This window comes from Alternaria incomplexa (genome assembly GCF_024043165.1).
Source record: "Alternaria incomplexa strain BMP 0042 chromosome Unknown scaffold_5, whole genome shotgun sequence".
Taxonomy (NCBI): domain Eukaryota; kingdom Fungi; phylum Ascomycota; class Dothideomycetes; order Pleosporales; family Pleosporaceae; genus Alternaria; species Alternaria incomplexa.
Window position 1 is genome coordinate 454957 of NW_026249854.1, and position 21565 is coordinate 476521.

Consider the following 21565-nt stretch of genomic DNA (forward strand, 5'->3'; position numbering starts at 1 on the left):
GTCAGAACAGGAGGAGGTAAGAGAACGGATTTGGTATGTTAATGGAGAACGAATCCCAAACACACCTTGACAAGGCAGCCAAGCGGTGTTTATTCATGCCCTAAAGTTGATTCGCTCTCCTAAGCTTTCATGACATCCACCCATCCTTCTGGCATGACCTTCCCACCCTTATATCCATCAAGCAGCCACTGCTCTCCATCAAACCCAAACTCAATCAGCGCATCTTCACTTCCCCACTCTCCGTTCCCACTCAGCCCGATCGGGACCTTGCCAGTGCCCTTTACGCCATCCACATATGCAATAGGGAATTGTATGCAGGGGATTCCTGTGAAGTTCGCTAACCACACATACTCCATGTTCCTGATTTGCATGTTGCCGTTCGTCACCCCATGTGAAAGTTCAGCTTCATCAATAGGCCAGCCCGCGTTTGGCGTCGTGGGCGTGACGATGATGAGGCCAGGATGTTTGCGGAAAAGGTCGGCAAGATGTTCCATGAGAACGTTGCGCAGACGCTGGGCAAGCAGAAAGTCAGTTGCTGGGGTCTGTTTCGCCACACTCATGAGAATCCTGTTGGCGGGCGTGAGGTCGTAGATGGACGTCCTGTGTCCTGCTGCGCCTTCGGCCATAATAGTCATTGCGTGAGCAAGTTGACCCTCTGTTAGCAGCGGGATGCTGATATCGACAATTTGGTATCCCTGTTCTGACTCGAAGTACCGCAAGGCTGATTGACAGGCCTCCTGTACTGGAGGGTCTGCGCGGTCGATCCAGGCTTTGTATACACCCAGTACTTTGTTTCGAGACCCAGTGTGCTTCTTGGGTGGGTTGAATAGCGATGAGGGGTATGTTGATGGGTCGGGCTGAGCGAGCACGCGGTATGCGATCTCGAGATCTGACATGTTGCTTGCGAGGGGCCCGCGAACGGTGACGGATTTCCCGGCGTCTGGCATGGGCGCGACGGAGACACGGGAGTGCGATGGCTTCAGACCATATAGACCACAGTAGTTGCTGGGAATTCGGACTGAGCCACCTCCATCTGATCCAATAGCAAAGGGTATAAGGCCATGTCCTACTGCAGACGCAGCGCCTCCCGATGAGCCTCCGGGATAGTATGAACAGTTGTATGGGTTCCGCGGTGTGCCCCAGTTAGGGTTGTTGTTTGTGGTATCTAGATCAGTCAGTATCTTCCATGAAACCACAGAACCGACGCTTCCACTCACCCATTCCCATCTCATGCATAGTCAGCGTCCCGACCAAGACCGCGCCTTCCTTCTCAAGCATCTTCGCACACCAGCTCGTTTCCTTGTTTCCCCCGTGGCTGTAGTCATAAGTGGTGCCGACATAATGCTTATATCCCGTGACCTTAAGATCGTCTTTGACTCCGAACGGCACGCCATCTAGTATACCCAATGGCTGCCCCTGCTTGTACCGTTGCGTGGAGGCTTCGGCAGCTTGTCTGACCATGTCTACTTTGCTGTCCATGAAGGCCGTCGAATAGGGCGAGCGCTGCGCAACATCTCTGCGTATGAGGGGCAGGATGTGTTCTACTACGTCGGTCGGTGTAAGTGTGCCGCTCGAGTAGGCATCGTGGAAGTCTTTGATCGAGTGGAATCGGTTGGAGGACGCGTGCGAGGACGGTGCGCGAAAGTTGGATTTGTCTGTGTAGTTGAGGGGAGCATCGTCGGATTCAGGCAGCGGGATTACGGTGGGATCATAGCGCGGGTCAATGCCGTCGAGTTGCCTGCATTCTCGCAAGGAGCTGAAGCCGGCATTGCTCCACAGGATGCCAGGGACTAGCGGTACAGTCGCGACTCTGGAGCTGTTAGCTTGGTGACAAAAGAATGGTGGATTGACTAACAGGTTGGAAAGATAGTGCAGCAAGGCGCCCTTGACTACGGGGTTCTTTCCGGGCGGCGGGGCCTTGTATGGCGCGTCGTGAGGTTTGGGGCGCGGATAGTTGAAGAAGCGCGGGGATGTCTGGCTGCTTCCCGACATCTTGGCTGTGGCTGCACGGAACCAATGGCAAGTGAAGCTGAAGCGATATGCAATTGGGCCTTAGGTAACACTGGTAAACGCTTGTATGCTCCTCCACTGCCTTTATGTGGAATCTTGATAAGCCTCAAGTGCTCGGGATACCTGAAGCACTGCGCTAGCTTTCACATGCTACTAGTTGGGGTGTTTTGTCATCGCGCAAGCTCCCGAGGTCCAAGACGTCCGAAGGTCCCAACGTAAGCAACAACAGAAGAAGCTTTCCGAACAAGGTCCGATACTGATCAAAGAGCATATGAATTCAATCGTGTTTACTGTCTATTGCTGCTGAGCCATATGCGAAAGTTACGTCAGCACTGTAGCTCTCCTTCCCCCTCAAAACTAGTTACCACACCGCAACACCCAGAGGACAAAGATAAAATAGTCGTATGCGTGGCATCCACCAGCATAGAGCCCTTGAAACTTCAACTTTGAAAGTACAATTGTAGTGACGACCTCTCCCGGGCGTGCGCCTGCCGTCCTACAGGATAGCCGTAGCCTGCATTCCGTGTCCGTTCGAAGCCATTCGTACGCGTCTACTGCTTGCCAGAGACCTGGTCGCCCATGCGGTTGTACTCCTTCTGCATGTTCTCAACCTGCTTCTTCAGGTTCGCCATGTCGCGGTCCTTGGCAGCAAGCTCCTCCTTGAGAGCTCCAACCTCGCCAGCACCACCAACGTTCTTCAGCGAAGAGCCCTTCTTGGTGCTGGGGTCGCCCTTGAGGGTCTTGACCTCCTCCTCGAGACGGAGAACATCGAGGATCATGACGTAGGTACGGTTGAGGATGAGCGACAGGAAGAGGGTGAAACCGCAAAGGTACATGTTGCGCTGCGAGTAGAACTTGCGGGCCTGGACCTCCATGCGCTCGATGCCTCCAGCAGCAACGCTTCTTGTGTCGTTAGTACAGCACTTTGTAGGTAGGGTACTCTGACTTACGATCCGCGGCCCTGGTCGTCTGAGCCAGAGAGCTCAATCTGCACGCGGTATACGCGGTTGACACTGTCAATGAACAGGATCAGGATGAAGATGAACGTAATCTACGCATGTCAGACGGGTCCTCCACTTGAATACAGTGACTCCCATACCTTCATGCCATATTGCAGCTTTGCTATTATAGGGCTCTCCGATATGAAGGTGAAGAGCTTGCGGCGCCATGTGAAGGGCAGAGGGACGATGAGGGCGCAGAAGATGAGCATCTCCGTCACCAGGAGGAGGAAGACCTAGAAGATGGAGGGTTAGCACAAAGGCCACATACGCGGTTGTCAGGTAAGGCGCGTAGGCGAGCACGCGAGCAGTGACGAGACGACACCATTGGCATCTCTCTCGATCGCTGCTTTCCTGCAAGGAGAGGGGCTGCTTACCAGACTGTAGTAGAGCGTCATGATGGCTACGTGGTATTATTGTCTGGTGTGTGTGTGTTTGTGTGGGAGCGGGGTTGAGCTGAATCAACAATGGATCTGGGAGGAGCTGGCTTGCGTGTGCGTGCAAAGGACCAGCAGGAAGATAAGAATCGTGCGGAGGGCCGGAAAGGATTGCAGGAGGGTTGATGTGAAAGTGGGAACGGGAAACGCGATGTGATGTAGGGGAGCCGCAAGTGCCTGGCTGTGACGTATGATCGCAGCTTTCCCAACTTGCTCACTAGCGCATGGGCCGCCGGTCTAGCCTCTTCTAGCCGCATTCGCCCTCACAATTTGAGCGAGTGCTTTTCTCTTTTGAGCAGCAACGCCAACCACGCACGCCTATTCTCAGCCTGGCCACCTTTCTTGCATAAGATGACGACAGGTGAAGGAACCAAGCTCGAGCCCGACCATTCGGCCCCAGACGGTGCTGTCTCCAATGGCATCAATGGCGGCAATGGTACAGTCGATGTGCAGTCCGAACCACCTGCGAGCCCCAAGAAGAGGAACAGGACTAGCAGTCAAGACATTGAGGATGCGGATACTTCTGTGAAGCGAGTCAAGGGTGTCGCACCCATCAAGGCAGAGTACATGCGCCACCCGCTTGAAGTAATTCGCATGCTAAGAACATCAGATTCCTGATACGACTGGATAACAACAAGGCCGCCACCAAGGACAGAGTCATTGACGACGATGCAGCTGAGGGCGCCGATGCTGAGCACAAATCTGAAGGCCTACCAAAGACTGATGCTCGCGATGGCCCCAGAAAGGGCAAGAACAACAAGAAAGACAAAAAGCAAAAGGGCCAAAACACCAGCCGCACTTTCGGCAGCTCGCGCGACAAGATACCGCTCTGTGGTACTCGCGCAGCCTACAATGAATTCTCACCCAAGGAGTGTCCGTTTGGCGAGAAGTGCAAGTTCGAACACGATATCCGCAAGTACCTCAAGGACGGTCGACGAGAAGATCTTACTACCTTCGATGGTCAATGTCCAGTCTATGCCGTCAAGGGATTCTGTCACTTTGGCTGGAAGTGTCGATTCGTCGGTAGCCATTCCGAAGAGCGCACCCTAGAAGACGGCCGGAAAGAATTAGTCCTGAAAGAAGATGCTGACCGGAAATCCGAGTTCTCCAGCTTCGACGAAGAAGCAGAGGCTGAAGTGGTCAACATCGTGCCAAAGGATATCAAGATTGGTTTATCGAGACGGAAGATTGGGACCCCGCGCTCTGACCAGTACCTGCAATGGATCGAGACCAATGCTCGCAACGAAAGAGAAATGTTCGATGCAGCTCAGATGGACATGGACGTTCTCAAGGAGGAGAAGGAGGCGCGCAGAGCGGAGTTTGTGGAGGCGCCCTTCAGGCCATCAGAGAAGCGTAGGCTCTACTACGGACCCGAGACACCAATGCTCGCACCCCTCACCACTCAAGGCAACATGCCGTACCGCCGGCTCTGCGTGGATTTTGGCTGCCAAGTGACTTGGAGTGAGATGGCCATGGGTATGCCATTGATCCAAGGTGACAAGGGCGAATGGCCACTTCTCAAAGCCCACGAATCTGAGGTAACCCCTCCAAAGTTCTTGGGCAAGAACACTGTTGTCCAGGGCTACGACAACTCGACTGATCTCAAGTTCGGCGCACAAATCGCGGCGAACAAGCCATGGCTGGCCACCAAGACGGTTGAAGTACTGACTGAATACTGCCCGAAGCTGCGCGCTATCGATCTCAACTGCGGATGCCCCATCAACCTCGTCTGTGAGAAGGGAAGTGGTTCCGCACTACTCGATAGCGAGGCAAAACTGGAGAGTATCCTCCGTGGAATGACCTATGTATCCAAGGAGGTCCCCATCACCGTCAAGATCCGCATGGGTACCAAGGACAACCACCCGACCGCGCAAAAGCTCATCAAGCGACTCGTACTTGGCGGCCACGAAGCCGTAGAGTCTGGAAAGGGTCTCTCGGGTATCGCAGCCGTTACCCTCCACGGCAGGAGTAAGCAGCAGCGATACTCTCGAAGCGCAGACTGGTCCTACATCGCCGAATGCTCTGCCCTCATCAACCGACTCCGTAAAGAACAGGCGGCCAAAACGGACACCGCCGCCGAAGCTGATCCCCGTGACCTCGCAAACGGCGGCCATGTCTACTTTGTCGGCAACGGCGACTGCTACTCGCACGAGGACTACTACAACCATCTGGAAAACGCCAAGGTTGACACCGTCATGGTCGGTCGTGGCGCACTCATCAAGCCCTGGCTCTTCGAAGAGATTGAAAAGGGCCAGTACCTTGACAAGTCTGCATCGGAGCGCCTTTCCTATATCGAGAAGTTTACCAAGTACGGTCTGCAGACTTGGGGTTCTGATGAGATGGGCATTGGCACGACTCGTCGTTTCCTCCTTGAATGGCTAAGCTTTGCGCATCGCTATGTGCCGGTTGGTCTATTGGAACACTTGCCCCCGAACATCCAGGATCGTCCCCCGAGGTTCAAGGGTAGGAATGACCTGGAGACGTTGATGGCTAGCGAGCACTACACGGACTGGATCAAGCTCAGGTATGTTCTTCTTGTGATGTAGGAAGGGGTCTTAGCTAACGTATTTGCAGTGAGATGTTCTTGGGTCCTGCTCACCCTAATTTCAAGTTTGAGCCTAAACATAAGTCCAACGCTTATGAGATCGAGGCGGAGGGTTAGAGCTTGGGTGAAATGAAGGATACATATTGTTATGGGGAGCTGCTGCGTACATGCATTGGTTGAGGAGCAGAATAGCGTGGCGACTTCGATGCATTTGCATAGATATCTTTCAAGTCTTCAGGTCTCGGTAGATGCCTCTATAGGGCTTCGCATGGAAAAGTCATATTTGAATACCAGAAACATTCATCCCGTGCGTTTGCTTCCGTAATATATCTACACCAAAAATCCCACAAGCGTCTCCAACATTTCCCTCTCCGCTGGCTCAACTGCCATCACGCCATCGAGCTGCGCTTGCAACGTCCTCTTGACGTCTCCAAGTCCTTCGTCCCTCTCCGCCAGTGCCTTCTCAATAGCCACCTTGGCACCCCCGTCCTCAGCAACCAACCAGGCCAATACAGCATCGATCCTCTCCAGACAATACAGCCCCTCACTCAACCGGTCTGGAATATTCTCCAGCTCAAAAGCCTCTAGCTCATCTTTCCCGCTTATCCGCAACGCCTTCTTCTTCTCTGCTAACTTGCTATCGAAAGCAGATAACCGGGTAACGTAGCCTCTGCGCAATTCAACCAGTTTGTGTATCTTGTCGTAGTCCTTCTCGAGGAACTTGGCTAGGAGGCGGAAACGGGTATCGGAGTTGCCCGGTAAGGAGCGGAGGAGTGAGGCGAAGATGCCGAGTATATGTTCGGTTTGCTGGGGGTCGTGTGACTTTTTCGTTTTGGAAAAGGTGCTAAAGAGAGGTTTTAGGCCGCGGCTGTCGACGAGTTTGGTGCAGACGGCTGTGGCGCTGTTTGTGGCTTCGGGGACTTCTGCTGCGGCTTCTTTGCCTTTTGCGCTTGTATTGCCGTTGGTTTGTGGTGGTGTTGTTTCTTCTGCGTAGCCGCAGGCGTGGTCTAGTACTTTCAGGGCGCGGCTCTTGCTGGTCTTGCCGTCGCGGACGAAGAGGAGACAGAGCTCTACACCTTCTGCTTCTAGGAACTTGGCTTTTCCAAGAGGCTCTTCTGTTACTGACGAGAGGCAGTTGAACAGGTTCTCCATGTATTCCTCCTCGTTGCTGTCCTTTTCTGGGTCGTCTCTTCGGTACGGCGCGAGGTTTGTGAGGAAGATTTCGACACCGTTTGCGTCGGCTACGTGGTTTCGGTTCGGTCGCGAAGATTGTGTGAGGATGGAGAGGATCTCGGAGGCATATTGTTTGTTCTGTGTTGTGGGTTTCTCGGGCTTCTGTATCCTGTCCAGTAGCCACTTTAGCAGAGCTGTCTCCCTGCCTATTATGTCTGTGTATGTGGGTTGTGATAGGAGGTTCTCGATGACGCTGAGGGAGTTGTAGACGCCCGATGCGTCGGCTTCGTCGGTCTCGTCGAAGCGGGAGAAGTTGGATACGAGCAGGCTGAGCAGGTCGGCCTCCATGAAGGCGGTGACGAGCGCATCCCATTGTTCTTGCTCCCCTCCAACGTCTTCGTCTGTGAGCTCCGAGACCATCTCGATCGCTGCGATTGCGATGTCTGTGTTCTCATGCGCCAGTAGTTCCACCAACTTGGACGCCGCTGTGCTTTTCGCAAACTCTTCGTATAGCTCCGGGTGCTCCGACAGTATGCTGAGCGCCTTGATGCCTTCGTCCAGATCGCCTTCCGACTCCATGAATTTGGTGGGGTCGTCCTCGTACTTTGCGCGCAGCGATGCGTTCTTGTTGACCTTCTTCTCAAAGTTGAGCGCCAGCTTGCGCACCCACGGCACGTCGTATTTCTCTTCGCCTATAGCTCCATCGCCGTCTTGCGCATCGATGTACTCCATGGCGTCCCGCGCATTCTCGTCCAGGCCATCGCCAAAGAAGCGTCCTTCGTCGTCGTCGCCGGGCCCGTCCTCGAAGTCGGGCGGTAACGAGGGGCCAGCCTCGTCGTCGTCATCTTCGTCAGCTACCGAGGCTTGCGCTGGGGCTTTGACATCGCCATCTGCATCCAGCTTTGCAGATTTGTAGGATTGGGTCGGGTCGGCTTCGTTTGGGTTCTCGAACTTGCGCTTTGCCGAACCGTTTGCGCTTTTAAAGAGGTCGTCGATGCTCGTCATTATGCGCGATGCGACGCAAGCAGAAGCAGAAGAAAGGCGAGTACAGCGAAGCGGAATTGGTCGACTTGTCGCGTCTTTACGAGTCGCTGAACATTGGGAATCTAGCTGGTCCCAGCTCGGCACTAGCGCGTTTTCTCCGCCGCAACGCTCACCTGTGTCGGATCCACTTCTCATCCGCACCCTCTCCATCCGCAGTACATCATCTGCACAGATGGGTTTCCTCTGCTCACCCGGAAAGTCTGGTAGACACCCACGAACCATTTTCACTTCTTGTATCTGACCAAACATATCTTTCCTTTCACACGGTCTCCTGCTTTACTCCAGCGTTGCTATGGCACGTCATGAAAGTGTCACTGATGAGATGAAGTGGAATGCTGCTTCCTCCTCCCCGGCACCGACATCTGGACTGCTAGATACTCTTGAAAGTTATAACGCATGTACTGTTGCAGGGTGCAAAGCTCATTTGCACACATCATCATCTGCATTCCAGTTCCCGTCCATAAGGAGGCCCGTTCACTCTATATGAGGATAGCATAGTTCAAGCGCATAATCAAACGGTTCACTGTAGAAGCTACTGTATAACTAAGCGTATTGGTGATGTCAGCCACGATGATGTTCATATTGGCGAGTCTATCGGCTGAGTTGGGCGGTTCATGCAGGTACTACAGCATAGTCATCATGGTGCTCCGGACACGGCCCAGCAACCCCAAGCCACGTTAAGACCCCGCGGAAAAGACGTCATGTCTAGTAACGCCTTCCATACCCCTCCTCACCATAACCACCGGAGCCATACTCCTGCCTTCGCTGGCCATATTCGTCTTCATCGTCACGGCGGCGGCCATAACCTTGAGTCTCTTCACCGAAACCACCGGGGACGCCAGAGGCGCCGTAAGATTGATCAGGACGCTCACCACCGTATTCGAGGCCCTCCGAACGACCGTATCCGCTGGATCTGTAAGGGTCAGTACCGTAGCCCCGGTGAGAAGATTCGCCAACGTACTCTTGACGACCGTAGCTCGACTCTTCCTGGCGACGGCCATATCCAGACTCCTCTTGACGACCGTATCCGCCAGTGCTATAAGAGTCAGCACCATACTGCGGTTGCTGACGGCCGTAGCCTCCAGCATCTCCGCCGTACTCCTGACGTCCGTACCTGGATGGCTCTTCACGACCGTAGCCTGACTGCTCGCCGTAGCGCTGCTCTTGGCCGTAGCCTTGCGAGTATCCTCCAGACTGGCGCTGGGGCGAGCGGCTGCCGCTCTTCTTGCGACGGTGTTCATGCTCACGGGAGCGAGAGCGATGCCTATGTTCACCAGATCCTGATCGACGCTTGTCAGCATCATCCGAATCGTCATCGCCACTGCCGTGTTTCTTGTGCTTATGGCGCTTCTTCTCCTCCTTCTCACGCTTCTTGCGCTCCTTCTTCATCCGCTTCTCGTATGAATCTTCGCCGCCCGAATCGTTCGAATCGTCGTCATCGGAGTGTTTCTTGGACTTACCACGTCGTCTGCACATCTGTTAGCCTGGGATCGGTACAACTCGTAAAACACATTTACTCTTTCTCCTCGGAGTAGTATTCTCCAGACCGATCGATCCCTTCGCGTGTTTCTTCGGAGCGCCATTGATCGCCGTGCTGGACGCGACGCTCCTCGCGACGCTCATATCCACCGGTGTTGCTGTAGCTCGAAGTCTCGACACGCTGTTCGTAGCTGTAGGATCCGCCACGGTCGTCCCGTTCCTGACGAGAGTACTCCTCGCGACGCCCACCACTCGGGTATTGTGTCTGCTCGTACTCGGCGCGGCCATAGCGATCGTTGTCGCCATACGAAGATGCCTGGTGATGACCAGTCTCTGAGTAGGACTGAGTGTAAGAGCCGTCTTGACCGTAGCTCTCCTCCTTGTGGCTCTTCTTTTCCTTTCCACCAAAAGCGTCACCAAGCAGAGAGCCGCCGATGCCGCCAACAAGACCACCGACAAGGCCGCCTAGGGCGCCACCACCAACGGCTTCGCCTGCGAGCTTGCCAACATGGTCAGAGGCCTGCTGGATCTGTGGGTTGACACCACCTTGTCCGCCGGAAGAGCCGAAGTTGTTGGCCATACCCAGAGGTTTGCCACAACCATGGCCCTTGTCGTGCACGTTCTCCTTGTGGTTGCGGAGGTTCTGTACGCCGTCCCGACTGAGCTGATCACGGAACTCCTCTTGTGCGCGCCTGTCCTTGGAGCTCCACCACTTTCCAACCGTGTCAAACATGATTTGGTGGCATTCCTGGACCCCGCGATCACCCCGTCCTCCATGATTTCTCTCTGCCGCAGCAACCGCAGGGTGGTGGAACACGCCCTTGATGATGCGGTCAATGGTTTCCTCAGGGTCGGCCTCACCGTCCCAGCACTGGACGACTTGCGGAACAGCCCAGCTCAGCACGGCAGATGCTACGCGACCAGCAGGCTCGTTGAGCACGTTGGAGAAATGATCCTTGGAAAGCATGCTGTGGGTCGGGTCGGTACAGTCATCGTCATTGAAGACGATGTGTTGCTTCTCACGAGAGCTTGCAATGACTTCGCTGGATCCCGTCTCAAGCTCAGACTTGACTTGGCTAAGAATGGGCAGAACGTAGGGAGCAAGAAGACTGAAGACGAAGATAGTGACCTGGCTCTGGACCTCCTCGATCAGATCTGGCAGAATTGGGATCTTCTCAATGAATTCGGTGATGGACTGCATGATTTCATCGTGGAACTCCATGATGGGGTAGATCTGCTTGACTAGCTCTCCAATCTGCTCAGTAAATGCCTCAGGCTCCTTAGGGGTGATCTGGATGTTGCCCATCGCAGCAGCGTTGGAGTTGTCGGCAAGCTCCTCGGCCTTACCAGCTTCGTCTTTGCCACCAAAGATGCCGTCTGGGAGCTTAGCAAGGAGCTCTTGGATCTTGCTCTTGTTCTCATTCCTGTCGGCATTGGCAATTGCGCCTTCAAGTTCCTGCAGCTCGGACTGTGTAGCCTTGTCGGTAATCTCACCGCAGACCGAGTGCAAAAAGTCGACGCCACCGAATGTGCCTGTGATGATGGGGTATACCTGCTTTCCAGCGGCGCGGACATCGAACAGGGCGTTCCTTCCGACGTGGGGGAAAATGCCCCGGTTGTCTTCGTCGAGTTCAATCAAGGCAAGCTCGACATAATTGGAGTGGGCAGAGTAGTCTTCTAGACAGTGGGTCGCAGTACCAAGCAGCCTCAAGGCTTCGTAGAAGTCGGGACCCTTTCCTCGTGAGCGACGTCCCAGGTCGATGCAACGCCGAAGCAGGTCGCGGACCATGCCAGCCGATGTTGTGATACCCAAGTCTTCGGAAGCGATGTAGTTCTTCAGGCCGGTTCGCTCGTCGACGCTGAGCTCGCGTCTCTCGTCAACGGGGCCTCGCAGGCGGCGGTCGTAGTCGCGGGCATCGAGGTTGTCGGCGTAGTCCTGAATAGTCAGTATCATGGCTTGAGCAATAAAGCGGTGTACTGACCTTGGGGTTGTCAATGTGCTCTTCAGGTCTGTAGCAACCAAGGCGATCGCGGGTGACCTCGAACTCCTTGGTTCCGTAGCCGAAGCTCATGAAGCCGAGCACCCAGAGGAGGATGCGGATAGCCTCTGCAGAGACCATCTTGACAGTGCCGACATCGACGGCCTGGGAGTAGTCGCGCAGCCAGTTGCCAAAGTAGACACGCTTGACATCCATCTTGCTGAACTTCTTGCCCGTCTGGCCGCTGATAAGCAGAGTGAGTAGGGTATCTTCGATATCTCCATGGCGCCAGTTCTGTCCCTCAATGGCGCTCAGGCTTGCAATGTTGCCCGCACCGAAAGCTGCCGTGGGGCGCGCCCACAACACCATTACGATGAGGCATGGCAGCCAGATGTCGCTGATTTGCGGCATCGTGCTCGTGATTTCGTATACTCTTGTTGATATGCACGGAACAGTCTAGGAAGAGGTTGTAGGTCGAGGAGAGAGGGGTGCGTTGTGTACACCGGTGTCTATGTGAATGTTGCTAGTGGCATGTTTCAGTGGCTGGTCTTGCTTGAGCTTACCCCACCACAGCTGACGTAGAGGGGCCACAGCCCACCAGATCGCCAGTGAGCGCTGTTCGACCAAACTACCTCTTACACCCGTCAAACACGCGTATCCCTCGTTTCGCGCAAACATCGCCCTTGCCCTAACGTGCGCGATACCAAAGTTACGCGTGTCGTTGGATGTCCGCTTCCTACTGCAGGAAATTGCCGTGCATCCTCAGCTGGCATGTAGCCCCAGGCGGCTACCGGCTACCTTGTAATCGCACCGGGCCATGACAGAATCTGTGTCGCATCAGGTAGATCTCTACAGAACCGCCATCTCCACAACTCACAATGTACACCCCGTACCGATGTATGCATCGGCTTGTTTACTATCTGTTCATTACCATAGTCGCATCATGCGGATATCCCTTCAGATGTCTTTCGCATCGCTGCATGCACAGTACTCTCATTCTAAACCAAGTGCGTTGAGACAGGCGCGGCAGAAAACGCCGTCGCTGAAGAGACTGCACATATCGTCGATGTGCACGCCGACCGTAGCATCTAGATCCATGGCGAGGTGTGGTGTGCTATCATCTGAATGGTGCTGCCTCAACTGGCCAGGTAGGAAAGCGCAAGCCGCGACGGGAACCCCGGTCAGAGCGCAGCTGTGTCGAGAGGATCGACTTCATGCTGATTGGGGTTTCGCGATGGGCTGAAATCTGTTCGGTTATGTGGTGTTGTGAATGGCTAGGAATGGCCATGTGGTGACGGTAGTGAGTTGTGGCTTGATGGCCTGGTGCGCGGTCCAAGTTGCGCCGTGTTACGCTTTCCACCGCCAGCCCGCCCGCGACTGCCGTATGAAGAGCACGCAGCTGCCATCACGCCCCCAGGTAACACCACACCTCCGCAACTCCTTCCATCTCATCGCCATCGCCTCTCACACGACCCCAACTCGGCGAAATCATACGGAACCAATGCGACTCCTCCATGCATATCGCCGGGAGCATAGTCATCAAGCGGTGAGCATGTGTAGGCGGAAGAACTGTCATTTTTGTAACGAGATTAGAAATTAACCTGTAAAGTAGGTCATACAACTCTAGAACCAACGCCGACAAGGGAATGGTGCCCTCCATGATGCGATGACCCGCTCTATGTATCCCGATCCATGGTGCCAACTGGCTTCCAATTCCCAACGCCGCAACAGGTGAATCGAACAAAGGAAAATACATCCAGTCATGACCCAACTAGTAGTTGAAGACCGTCAATGACGGGTTCAGTACGATGGGCAACAGGCAGTGCATGATAACCGTTACGGCCCAACTAGGGATGGTTAGCGAAATGTTAATGATATCGGAGTAGGAGGGTACTTACGGCAGAACGGCAGTCAGACCGGTAATCTCCCAGCCGTGGGGAGCGAAGCATCCGAGGTAGATCATACCTCCGATCATGAGGATCATGATCATGTACATCCACTTGAAGCGCTTCCAGATCTTGGGCAGCTCGGCGAAGAAGTTGGAGTTGTCCTTTTCCTTGGCTGTGGCACCCCAGCTCATGTCGATACAGAACATGTGGGAGCAAATGGCGAGGAGGATGTGGAACGAGACACCACCGAAGAAGATCATGAAGAAGGGCATCCACTTGAGGTTCTCGAAGAAGGCACCCAGTAGACTGGCCTCACCGATACGGTAGCGCATAATGGCGAAGCAGACGTTGGACATTCCGTTGAACACGATGAGCAGGACGATGAAGATCTTCCACGATTCGACATAGTACTTGTCGAGATCACCGTTGAGCCATCCGACCAGGAAGTAGTTGAGGCAACCGAGGGGAACGGCCGATCCGAGAGCGTAGTAGGAGAAGATGTAACCGCAGATGGAGATCTTGGACGACAGCTGGATGTTGGAGAAGATGAAGGTGCGGAAGAGCTTGGTGAAGGGGGACTTCCACAACCAGGTGTGCACAGGGTTGAAGACCAGTTCGTTGCAACCGTACGCGTACTTCTCCCATCTGTCCAACTCGTCGAAGATGGAAAGAGACACACCCTCCTTGAAACCACGACCGTGGTAACTGGCCAAGCGGACAATGTTACCCTTGATCTGGAGACGAAGCGCGATATCGAAATCCTCGGACACGTGGCTCTCGGACCAGAAGCAGACGTAGCCGTCATCTTCCGGAGGGTTGCCGACGGACTGGACAGCTTGCCATCGCAAGAAGGCGTTGTGACCGACAAAGGGTGCGACTTCACCGCTACCGACTGAGAAGCGGATGGCGGTGTAGACGAGGTTAGTGAAGTACGTGATACCGTTCTCGAAGTAATCCCAAGAGACTTGCATGACACCAGTGGCGTGCTGAACAATGGCGACTTCGGGCGACAGGTACATTTCGGCGGCACCGTACATGAGGCAGTCTTCAGGAACGATGGTATCGGAGTCGACAATGAGAATGATTTCACCCATACGGATGTTACCGCCAGCCTTCGCGCGGGGGTCCGCGGTGAGAACCTGTTCGAGAGCCTCGTGATAGAGAGCGAGCTCCTCCTCCTCGGAGATCGAAGCATCACCATCAGCCTTGTCGAAACGGTTGTCGACCATGCTTTGAAGTACATCCTCGACCTTGTTGGAGGTGTTGAGAGCGAAGTTCATGTTCGAGGCCTTCTTGAACTTTCCGCGGCGAACGAAGCCTTCGTGGTTGTGCTTTGGGCGCGAGACCCATCCAATGTTGTTGTTCTCGTAGAATCGCAGGAACTTCTCGTTATCCTCTGCCGATCGGACGGCCATACCATCGTCGTTGATGAAGATGCGTGCAGTTCCACCACGGGACTCGTAGTAGGAGATGGCGGCTTGCAAACTGGCGACGGTGGGCTTGACGACACCCTCAAGGGACTCGGTGTAGATGGGCATTTGGATGGTGATGGTCGACGGCGTGAATCCCATGGCGCGTGCCTGGGCAAGGTTGGGCTTGACGGCGGAGTGGAAGCGGCTGTTGGACTTGACACCAGTGACGGGTCCGAACACCTCGAAGATGTTACCCAGGACGACAACGACGAAGAAGAGACCAAGGGCGATCCACAGTGGCTCGGTTAGGACGAGAAGGATACGAGGGTAGAAGTGATCGGTCATAGTCTGGAGAATGATGGCCTTGTTTCCGAGACCGATGACGAGGACGATGATCAAAACCATGGCAAGACCGACGAAGATGGAACTTGTGAAGATGAGAGGACGTGCGAGCGACTCCTTGGGACCTTCGGCCTTCTCGAGGTCACCATCAACCTCCTCAGCATTGACCTCAACATCGTCCTTCTTGCTGTCGATAGCGAAGTCGACGGTTGATCCTCCAAGGGTGGAGTTGGCACTGGACTGGATGGCGCTGTCGAAACCACTGAAGGGGTTCTTTGATGTACCCCAAACCAAGGCCAGGATCCTTGATTCGATCTCCATCGCCTGGGAAAGGATCGCACCGAGGTCATCGTGCCATACAAGGAGGAGCCTCTCCTGGCGGATAAGAGCTGCGTATTGGAACTTGCGGATGGTACTCGAGGTAGCGACCTCTGCCATTGACTCGAAGATCTGGATCTGGGAGCCGTTCTGGAACATCAACTCCGTCTCGAAGGGCTCGAGGACATCAAAGATGGCCTGGGTACCATCGGTGCTCATGGTGAGGGCGACACCAGGGTTGATCCTCTTTACTGCCGAGAGAAGGTCCTTGTTGGCCGCGACGGGTTCTGTGACGTATTCTCCTTGACCCTTTCGGATCAGGACACCTTCGCAGGAGCCAGGTGTCAGGGCACTGGATGTCATCCATCGCATGGAGCATGCCTTGGCGTAAAGGTGCTTGATGATCTAGGTTGTGTGAGACATTGTTATGCAATCTTGAGGTTGTTTGTACTTACGGCACGGTATCTTGAGTCTTCGTCAATCTTCATGGTCAACGGCCGCGACAGGGCCGGACGACTCGTCGGTGTCTGGGGAACGGAGTAGCGGGAGGAGTCATTGACACTGCCACTGAACGATTGCCTGCTGGAGGGGATGAAGGGTCTGTCCCCATCGTGGGAAGGTGTGGCGGAAGACATGCCGAGGGGATGTCAAAAGAATTAAGAGGAGCGGTAGGGATAGTAAGCGATTGTAAGGAGCAGACGAGTCTGTTAAAGACAGGTGCTGTGGTCGGAGCCAAGAAACGAGGGAATGGGCAAGGAGCCCTGCGAAGATCAGTAAAGCGCGAGTGTGTAGAGACTGGAAAGAGAATGGAAGCGGTCGACGAGCAGAGGTTATCAACGCGGCACAGTTGGTAGTGTCTACACAATTCTCTCCGACTACGCGAAACAGGGCCCCGCCACAATCCTTAGCGACCAGGTCAAAGATACACTCATGCTACACACTATCGAATGTTCGGCAGACCCCTTGTCTAGCACGTTCGAGTCTCAACAAGACCTGCTACGCGAATGCCCCGATTAAGGTCACTGCGTCTGTCACAAACGCTATCTCGCATTCACCACCATCCAGAATCGGCGGCAGCGCAGACCGCCAGCTGCACCTAGCGATCCTTCCATCTATCGATTATTTCGCCAGCGCACGCCCCGGTCGCTCTCCCGTCCGCTGGGCCATGGTGGTCCTCGATGTTGGGACAGTGGCTCCCTTACTAGCATCGACGAACATATGTTTCGCCGGTGCAACACCATCAAGCTATGGGTCATCATCGAGATCTGAAGCAAAAGGGGATGTGCAATTGTTTGTCGCATTCGGGTACCTTGCACGCCCACGCTTGTGCCTGAGCTAAGTGGAACGGTTTAGCCTAGCCGCTGCTATACTGGGCGTGCGCCACCACTTTTTGACGTTCCGCCGGAGGAGAATTTACTTTTCTCGACGTTCGGTCAGCTCCTCGGCGTCACGTAGCGGACCTGTCCAGCCAGCCTCCTACGTTGCGATTAAGAGTCAGGTCGGAAGTGGAGACAGCTGGCCGCCTAGCTCAGCGCCGAACCGGGCATCTGGAGCGCTGGACCGCTCAGTCTTGCCGGCACCCTACGCCGCAAATACAGTGACGTCCTGCAAGCCAAGATGAGGTCCTGGCCCACGCGTGCGCCATCCCGACAACCTCTGGGCGAGCGGTATACATCCTCAGAAGGGGGACAAGACCCTGCAAATTGCTTTTACAGGATGCCCACGTTCCGGGAGCGGATGAATCCCACGTCGCAAACAAGCCAATGATCAATGCGCAGCTTACTGCATGTTGCCCTTGATAAGCACCCTTGCTGACTCTCCCGTGGTTAAGATTAGGACTTTGTTCCGCCTCTATTGATCCTGTACCCCCGTCTACATGTCGAACAACACACAAAGCAGCTCGCCACTATCAGCCACACGTCACAGATTTCCTGCCTCAACTCTTTAACTTTGCATGACGCGATGCCCAGCTGGGCTATTTCGAGCCAGCAGAGTTGCTAGTCAACAGAGTTCGATTGCAGCAGCGGAGCTACTAGATGTGCGACACCCGTCGTGGTTAGTGCGTTTAGCCGGCTCGCCGATAACTCAATCAACAGCTTCTGGTCAGCAAGCCGAGGTGCAGGATTTAGCCACCAACGTGCAGATACGGAGGGGAGGATACAACATCAGAAGCTTGCATACTGGCAAGCCGCGTCTAGGCTGACCCGCCAATGCATAGACGGCTGCATCAAGGGCTACGGAGGCGCATCTACAGGTCCACACTTTTCTGGGTACAAGCGTGGAAAACCCAAGTGTAGATCGCGCGGGTTTTGAAAAGCGATCGACCGGGCGCTAGACAAAACATGAACCATGGATTGATGTGCCGTGGCGCCCGAGATCCAAGTCAACTCTCCAACGTCAAGCCTCAAGCACAAGCCTAGCCACGGCCGGTCAAATCCTTCCGTATCCCTAGCGGTGTGTGGCTTTCCCCCCTGGCACGTTGACTGCAAGGCTGTCACACTAGTTCTGCGCCTATCTCATCTTTCCTGACGTACCTGCGTCTAAACGAACGCTAGCAACAGCCACGCTACTGTGCACTATTTCCAAGACCGTAACAAGCGACTGGGATGAAACTGCCATGGGCACTGCCCGCCCCTTGCACTTGCAGAAGCCATCACGTCGAGAACGGCAGATACGCCTAGAGCCTGTTGAATGTTCTAAATCTAGGCTTTTGGAATCCGTGAACCTCGCTCTTCCCGACGCCGCTTGAGCCTACTATCGATTTATCGGTGCCGCATACTCAGCGCGGCGCTCGCTCGGCTTGTGGTATCGATACTTCAGCTCCCAACAACGTCCCCTGCGTTGTTTTGTGTACTCTTCCAATCTCCTTAGACGAGGTCGCGTACGGCAATAAACTACCTTGCCCATCGCTAACACTTTGGCATTTCCATTCCGCTTTTGATACCTTCATTCTACAGTACGACAATGCCTTCCTTCTTCAAGCGCAACAAGAAGGCCAGCCCTGAGGAGGACGCACCGCCTCAGGCCCACTCCCAAGATGTCCCAGACCTTCCTGCCGGCATGTCACAAAGGATGCGTCCCGAGTCCTCAAACCAGGGAGCATACATTCCCAGAAACCCTTCCAACCTGTCATTCGGTCCTATATATGGGAGCCAGATCAGCGCTTCCGAAATACGGAAACAACCGCGACCCTTCAGAAGCTACAGGCTACGGGGAGAGTATGTACTACCCATTCCACCCGCTGTCAACTTGTATCTAATTTCCATGTTAGGCGTGAGCAGCCATGGGTCGACGACCCAAGGATGAAGAAGACCAAGGTCGGCAACTGGATCACCCTTGGCTTCATCATCATCGGCTTCTGTGTCAGTGGATACATCATGTACACTGGTGTGCAAGAGGCCCAAATACCTGAGCAATGTCTTATCATGGAAGACAACTTTGAGAAGATTGACCCTGCCAACTGGGGCTACGAGATCCAGACTGGCGGCTACGGAAACGGAGAGTTTGACTGGACTACCAACGACCCCAAGAACAGCTTCGTCGACGCAGAAGGTCTTCACATTGTCCCAACCCTCACCACGGAATCGACCAGTATTACCGAGGAGCAGATCGTCAATGGCTACACACTGAACATCACCAAGGCAGACGGCGACGGCTCTTGCACATCCAGCGACTACAAGTCTTGCGGTATCCGCTCCAACTCGACCACTGGAACTATCATTCCTCCTGTTCGATCCGCACGCATGACCACCAAGGGCAAGAAGTCGATCAAATACGGCCGCGTCGAGGTTGTGGCAAAGACAGCCAAGGGTGACTGGCTCTGGCCCGCCATCTGGATGATGCCCGAAGAGGACAAGTACGGTGAATGGCCTCGCAGTGGAGAAATCGACATTGCTGAGTTCCGCGGTAACTCGTACAAGTACCCTGAGGGTCGTGACTTCGTTTCCTCTACGCTTCACTGGGGTCCCGACTACAAGCACGACGGCTACATCAACACCCACGGTACCGCCTTCTTCCGCCGCACAGACTTCGCTTCCAGCTGGCACACATTCGGTATGGAATGGACTGAGAACTACCTCATGTTGTACCTCGACAGCCGTCTCAAGCAGGTCATGTACTTCAAGTTCAATGAGAAGAACAAGCTATGGAACAAGGGTGGCTTCAACGGTCTGACTACCAGCAACGGCACTCTCTTCGAGGACCCCTGGAAGCAGGGCGGCAAGAACGCGCCTTTCGACGAGAAGTTCTACCTCATTCTTAACGTCGCCGTCGGTGCGCAAAACGGATGGTTCTTTGACGGCGAGGGCAACAAGCCCTGGGTTGATGGCAGTGACTTTGCTGTCCGCGACTTCTGGAATGGTATGTTCACACACACCTCGCAACACTATGATCACTATGCTAACTCTCCATAGCTAAGGATGACTGGCTCCCAACCTGGGGCGAGGGCACCGAGCGCGGCATGACTGTCAAGTCTGTCAAGATGTGGCAGGCCGGCAAGTGCTAGATCACCAGCGTCTGACTGCCGAACGCTCCTTCCTTTTTCTATCTGATAACCCCACGGGTCCACTTCACACTATAAACCGGGGTTCACGATCACGGACGTATCACATTTCTTTTCCACAACGTCAGTCAGGGCACAAGGGCACATTAGATGAACGTTTCCCATTTCTTTTCTTCCCTGGCATGGTAGAGGCGCCGAGGCGTCTTGGGCATCAAACGTCCACATCGTACATTTTACAGATAAGGACAAAACAATACTGTAGTATCTAATAGAATTTTTTCTCACCAATCGCTTCTATGCAATCACACCAGTCCCATGCAGCTTACGTGCAGCGGAAGTTGACAGCCTAGCGACAGGCCTCCAGCGACACGACATAACCGAATACACCGTCGTGCATAATCGCTGTATGTACGACGCATCTCGTATCCGCAATCATGGTCCCACAAGCCTCGCGAAGCATCCACTCCAGCCTCGCATCGAAGACACTCGCAGCTTCGCGTCCATCACTTGCATGTCGCGTCAGCACTCGTGTCTCACCTTCCTTCCCTGACCCAGCGAACACGCAAACAATGCACCCCCGCGCATCTCCATGTCCATCGCCCGTTCTCGCCTTTGCCCAGCTATGCATCGCACCCCTGAGAAAATCACGTACGGTATCGATGCCAAAGCGCGATAAACTTTCTGTTGAACATTCGCACTAATCTCCACACGACTTAGCCTGCGACTCAGTCTCCTAATCCAAATGCAGTAGTTGCAACGCTAATGTCGGCGAATCAGAGGCCTTGGGCGCGAGCACGACTCCCACCTGTTTAAGTTGCTGCAGGGGCTCACCGGCGGAGGCGCTTCCGCTTATCTGTACACGGGAGCGCACGAACTGCGCCGCATCATCCCGATTTTGATTGTCTTGTTCCACTTGTCCCACAGTTGGCGGGCCTGGTACCCAGTCAAGTCGGCAACTGGGAGGGTGTTTACTTTTTTTGGGACCTTCTGGGGTTGGCCGTTTCAGTCACCGCAGGAGGTTTTGTTTGCTTTTCCGAACTTCCAAGTCCACAGGCGTGGGATCAGGGGCGTGGCTAGGGTACCGAGATTCACTCATGGTTGATCTTAGGTATGATGCAAGAGGGGTTGCCTACTTGGACTACATGCCGCAGAGGAGGGGCAGCGACTAGCCAACACCCTCTCATCTCTCGTGCATATTCCAACATCATGGTGTGCTTACAATCAAGGCATCATCCACTCTGGTCTCCAACACCAATCTCCCTACTTCCAGGTTTTTTCTTGTCGCTCATCAACCGCGGCAACAGCCTTGCTAGGCAGCCACGCGAGGGATTTACCGGTGGCAACTTGTCTGCTCCATCGCCTTGCATACTGCAAGCCAGAACCCATGATGAGGCGGGCTGAGGACAATGTGGGACGGCACAATCCGCGGAGGCTTCGG

The 21565-nt window shown here is 54.5% G+C and overlaps 7 protein-coding genes across 7 annotated transcripts; 2 read left to right on the forward strand and 5 right to left on the reverse strand.

The window, feature by feature from the left end:
* Positions 1–119: 119 nt before the first annotated feature.
* Positions 120–1992, reverse strand: J4E90_004068 (uncharacterized protein; the record flags this gene model as incomplete). The annotated part of the gene is made up of 3 exons (XM_051433634.1): positions 120–1165; positions 1218–1810; positions 1856–1992. 3 exons carry the CDS (start codon positions 1990–1992, stop codon positions 120–122), a joined length of 1776 nt encoding a protein of 591 aa, XP_051292152.1.
* Positions 1993–2561: 569 nt separating this feature from the next.
* J4E90_004069 (uncharacterized protein) lies at positions 2562–3406 on the reverse strand (the record flags this gene model as incomplete). The annotated part of the gene is made up of 4 exons (XM_051433635.1): positions 2562–2913; positions 2961–3061; positions 3110–3244; positions 3386–3406. 4 exons carry the CDS (start codon positions 3404–3406, stop codon positions 2562–2564), a joined length of 609 nt encoding a protein of 202 aa, XP_051292153.1.
* A 390-nt stretch (positions 3407–3796) lies between these two features.
* DUS3 (tRNA-dihydrouridine synthase 3) lies at positions 3797–6107 on the forward strand (the record flags this gene model as incomplete). Its single annotated transcript, XM_051433636.1, has 3 exons — positions 3797–4008; positions 4056–5969; positions 6020–6107. 3 exons carry the CDS (start codon positions 3797–3799, stop codon positions 6105–6107), a joined length of 2214 nt encoding a protein of 737 aa, XP_051292154.1.
* Positions 6108–6320: 213 nt separating this feature from the next.
* J4E90_004071 (uncharacterized protein) lies at positions 6321–8168 on the reverse strand (the record flags this gene model as incomplete). The annotated part of the gene is made up of 1 exon (XM_051433637.1): positions 6321–8168. The coding sequence occupies one exon, from the start codon at positions 8166–8168 to the stop codon at positions 6321–6323; it is 1848 nt and encodes a 615-aa protein (XP_051292155.1).
* Positions 8169–8912: 744 nt separating this feature from the next.
* On the reverse strand, positions 8913–12076 carry J4E90_004072 (uncharacterized protein; the record flags this gene model as incomplete). The annotated part of the gene is made up of 3 exons (XM_051433638.1): positions 8913–9675; positions 9725–11622; positions 11669–12076. The coding sequence occupies 3 exons, from the start codon at positions 12074–12076 to the stop codon at positions 8913–8915; spliced, it is 3069 nt and encodes a 1022-aa protein (XP_051292156.1).
* A 1360-nt stretch (positions 12077–13436) lies between these two features.
* J4E90_004073 (uncharacterized protein) lies at positions 13437–16261 on the reverse strand (the record flags this gene model as incomplete). Its single annotated transcript, XM_051433639.1, has 3 exons — positions 13437–13512; positions 13564–16031; positions 16082–16261. 3 exons carry the CDS (start codon positions 16259–16261, stop codon positions 13437–13439), a joined length of 2724 nt encoding a protein of 907 aa, XP_051292157.1.
* Positions 16262–18590: 2329 nt separating this feature from the next.
* Positions 18591–20130, forward strand: J4E90_004074 (uncharacterized protein; the record flags this gene model as incomplete). The annotated part of the gene is made up of 3 exons (XM_051433640.1): positions 18591–18844; positions 18898–19985; positions 20039–20130. 3 exons carry the CDS (start codon positions 18591–18593, stop codon positions 20128–20130), a joined length of 1434 nt encoding a protein of 477 aa, XP_051292158.1.
* Between the last annotated feature and the right edge of the window lie 1435 nt (positions 20131–21565).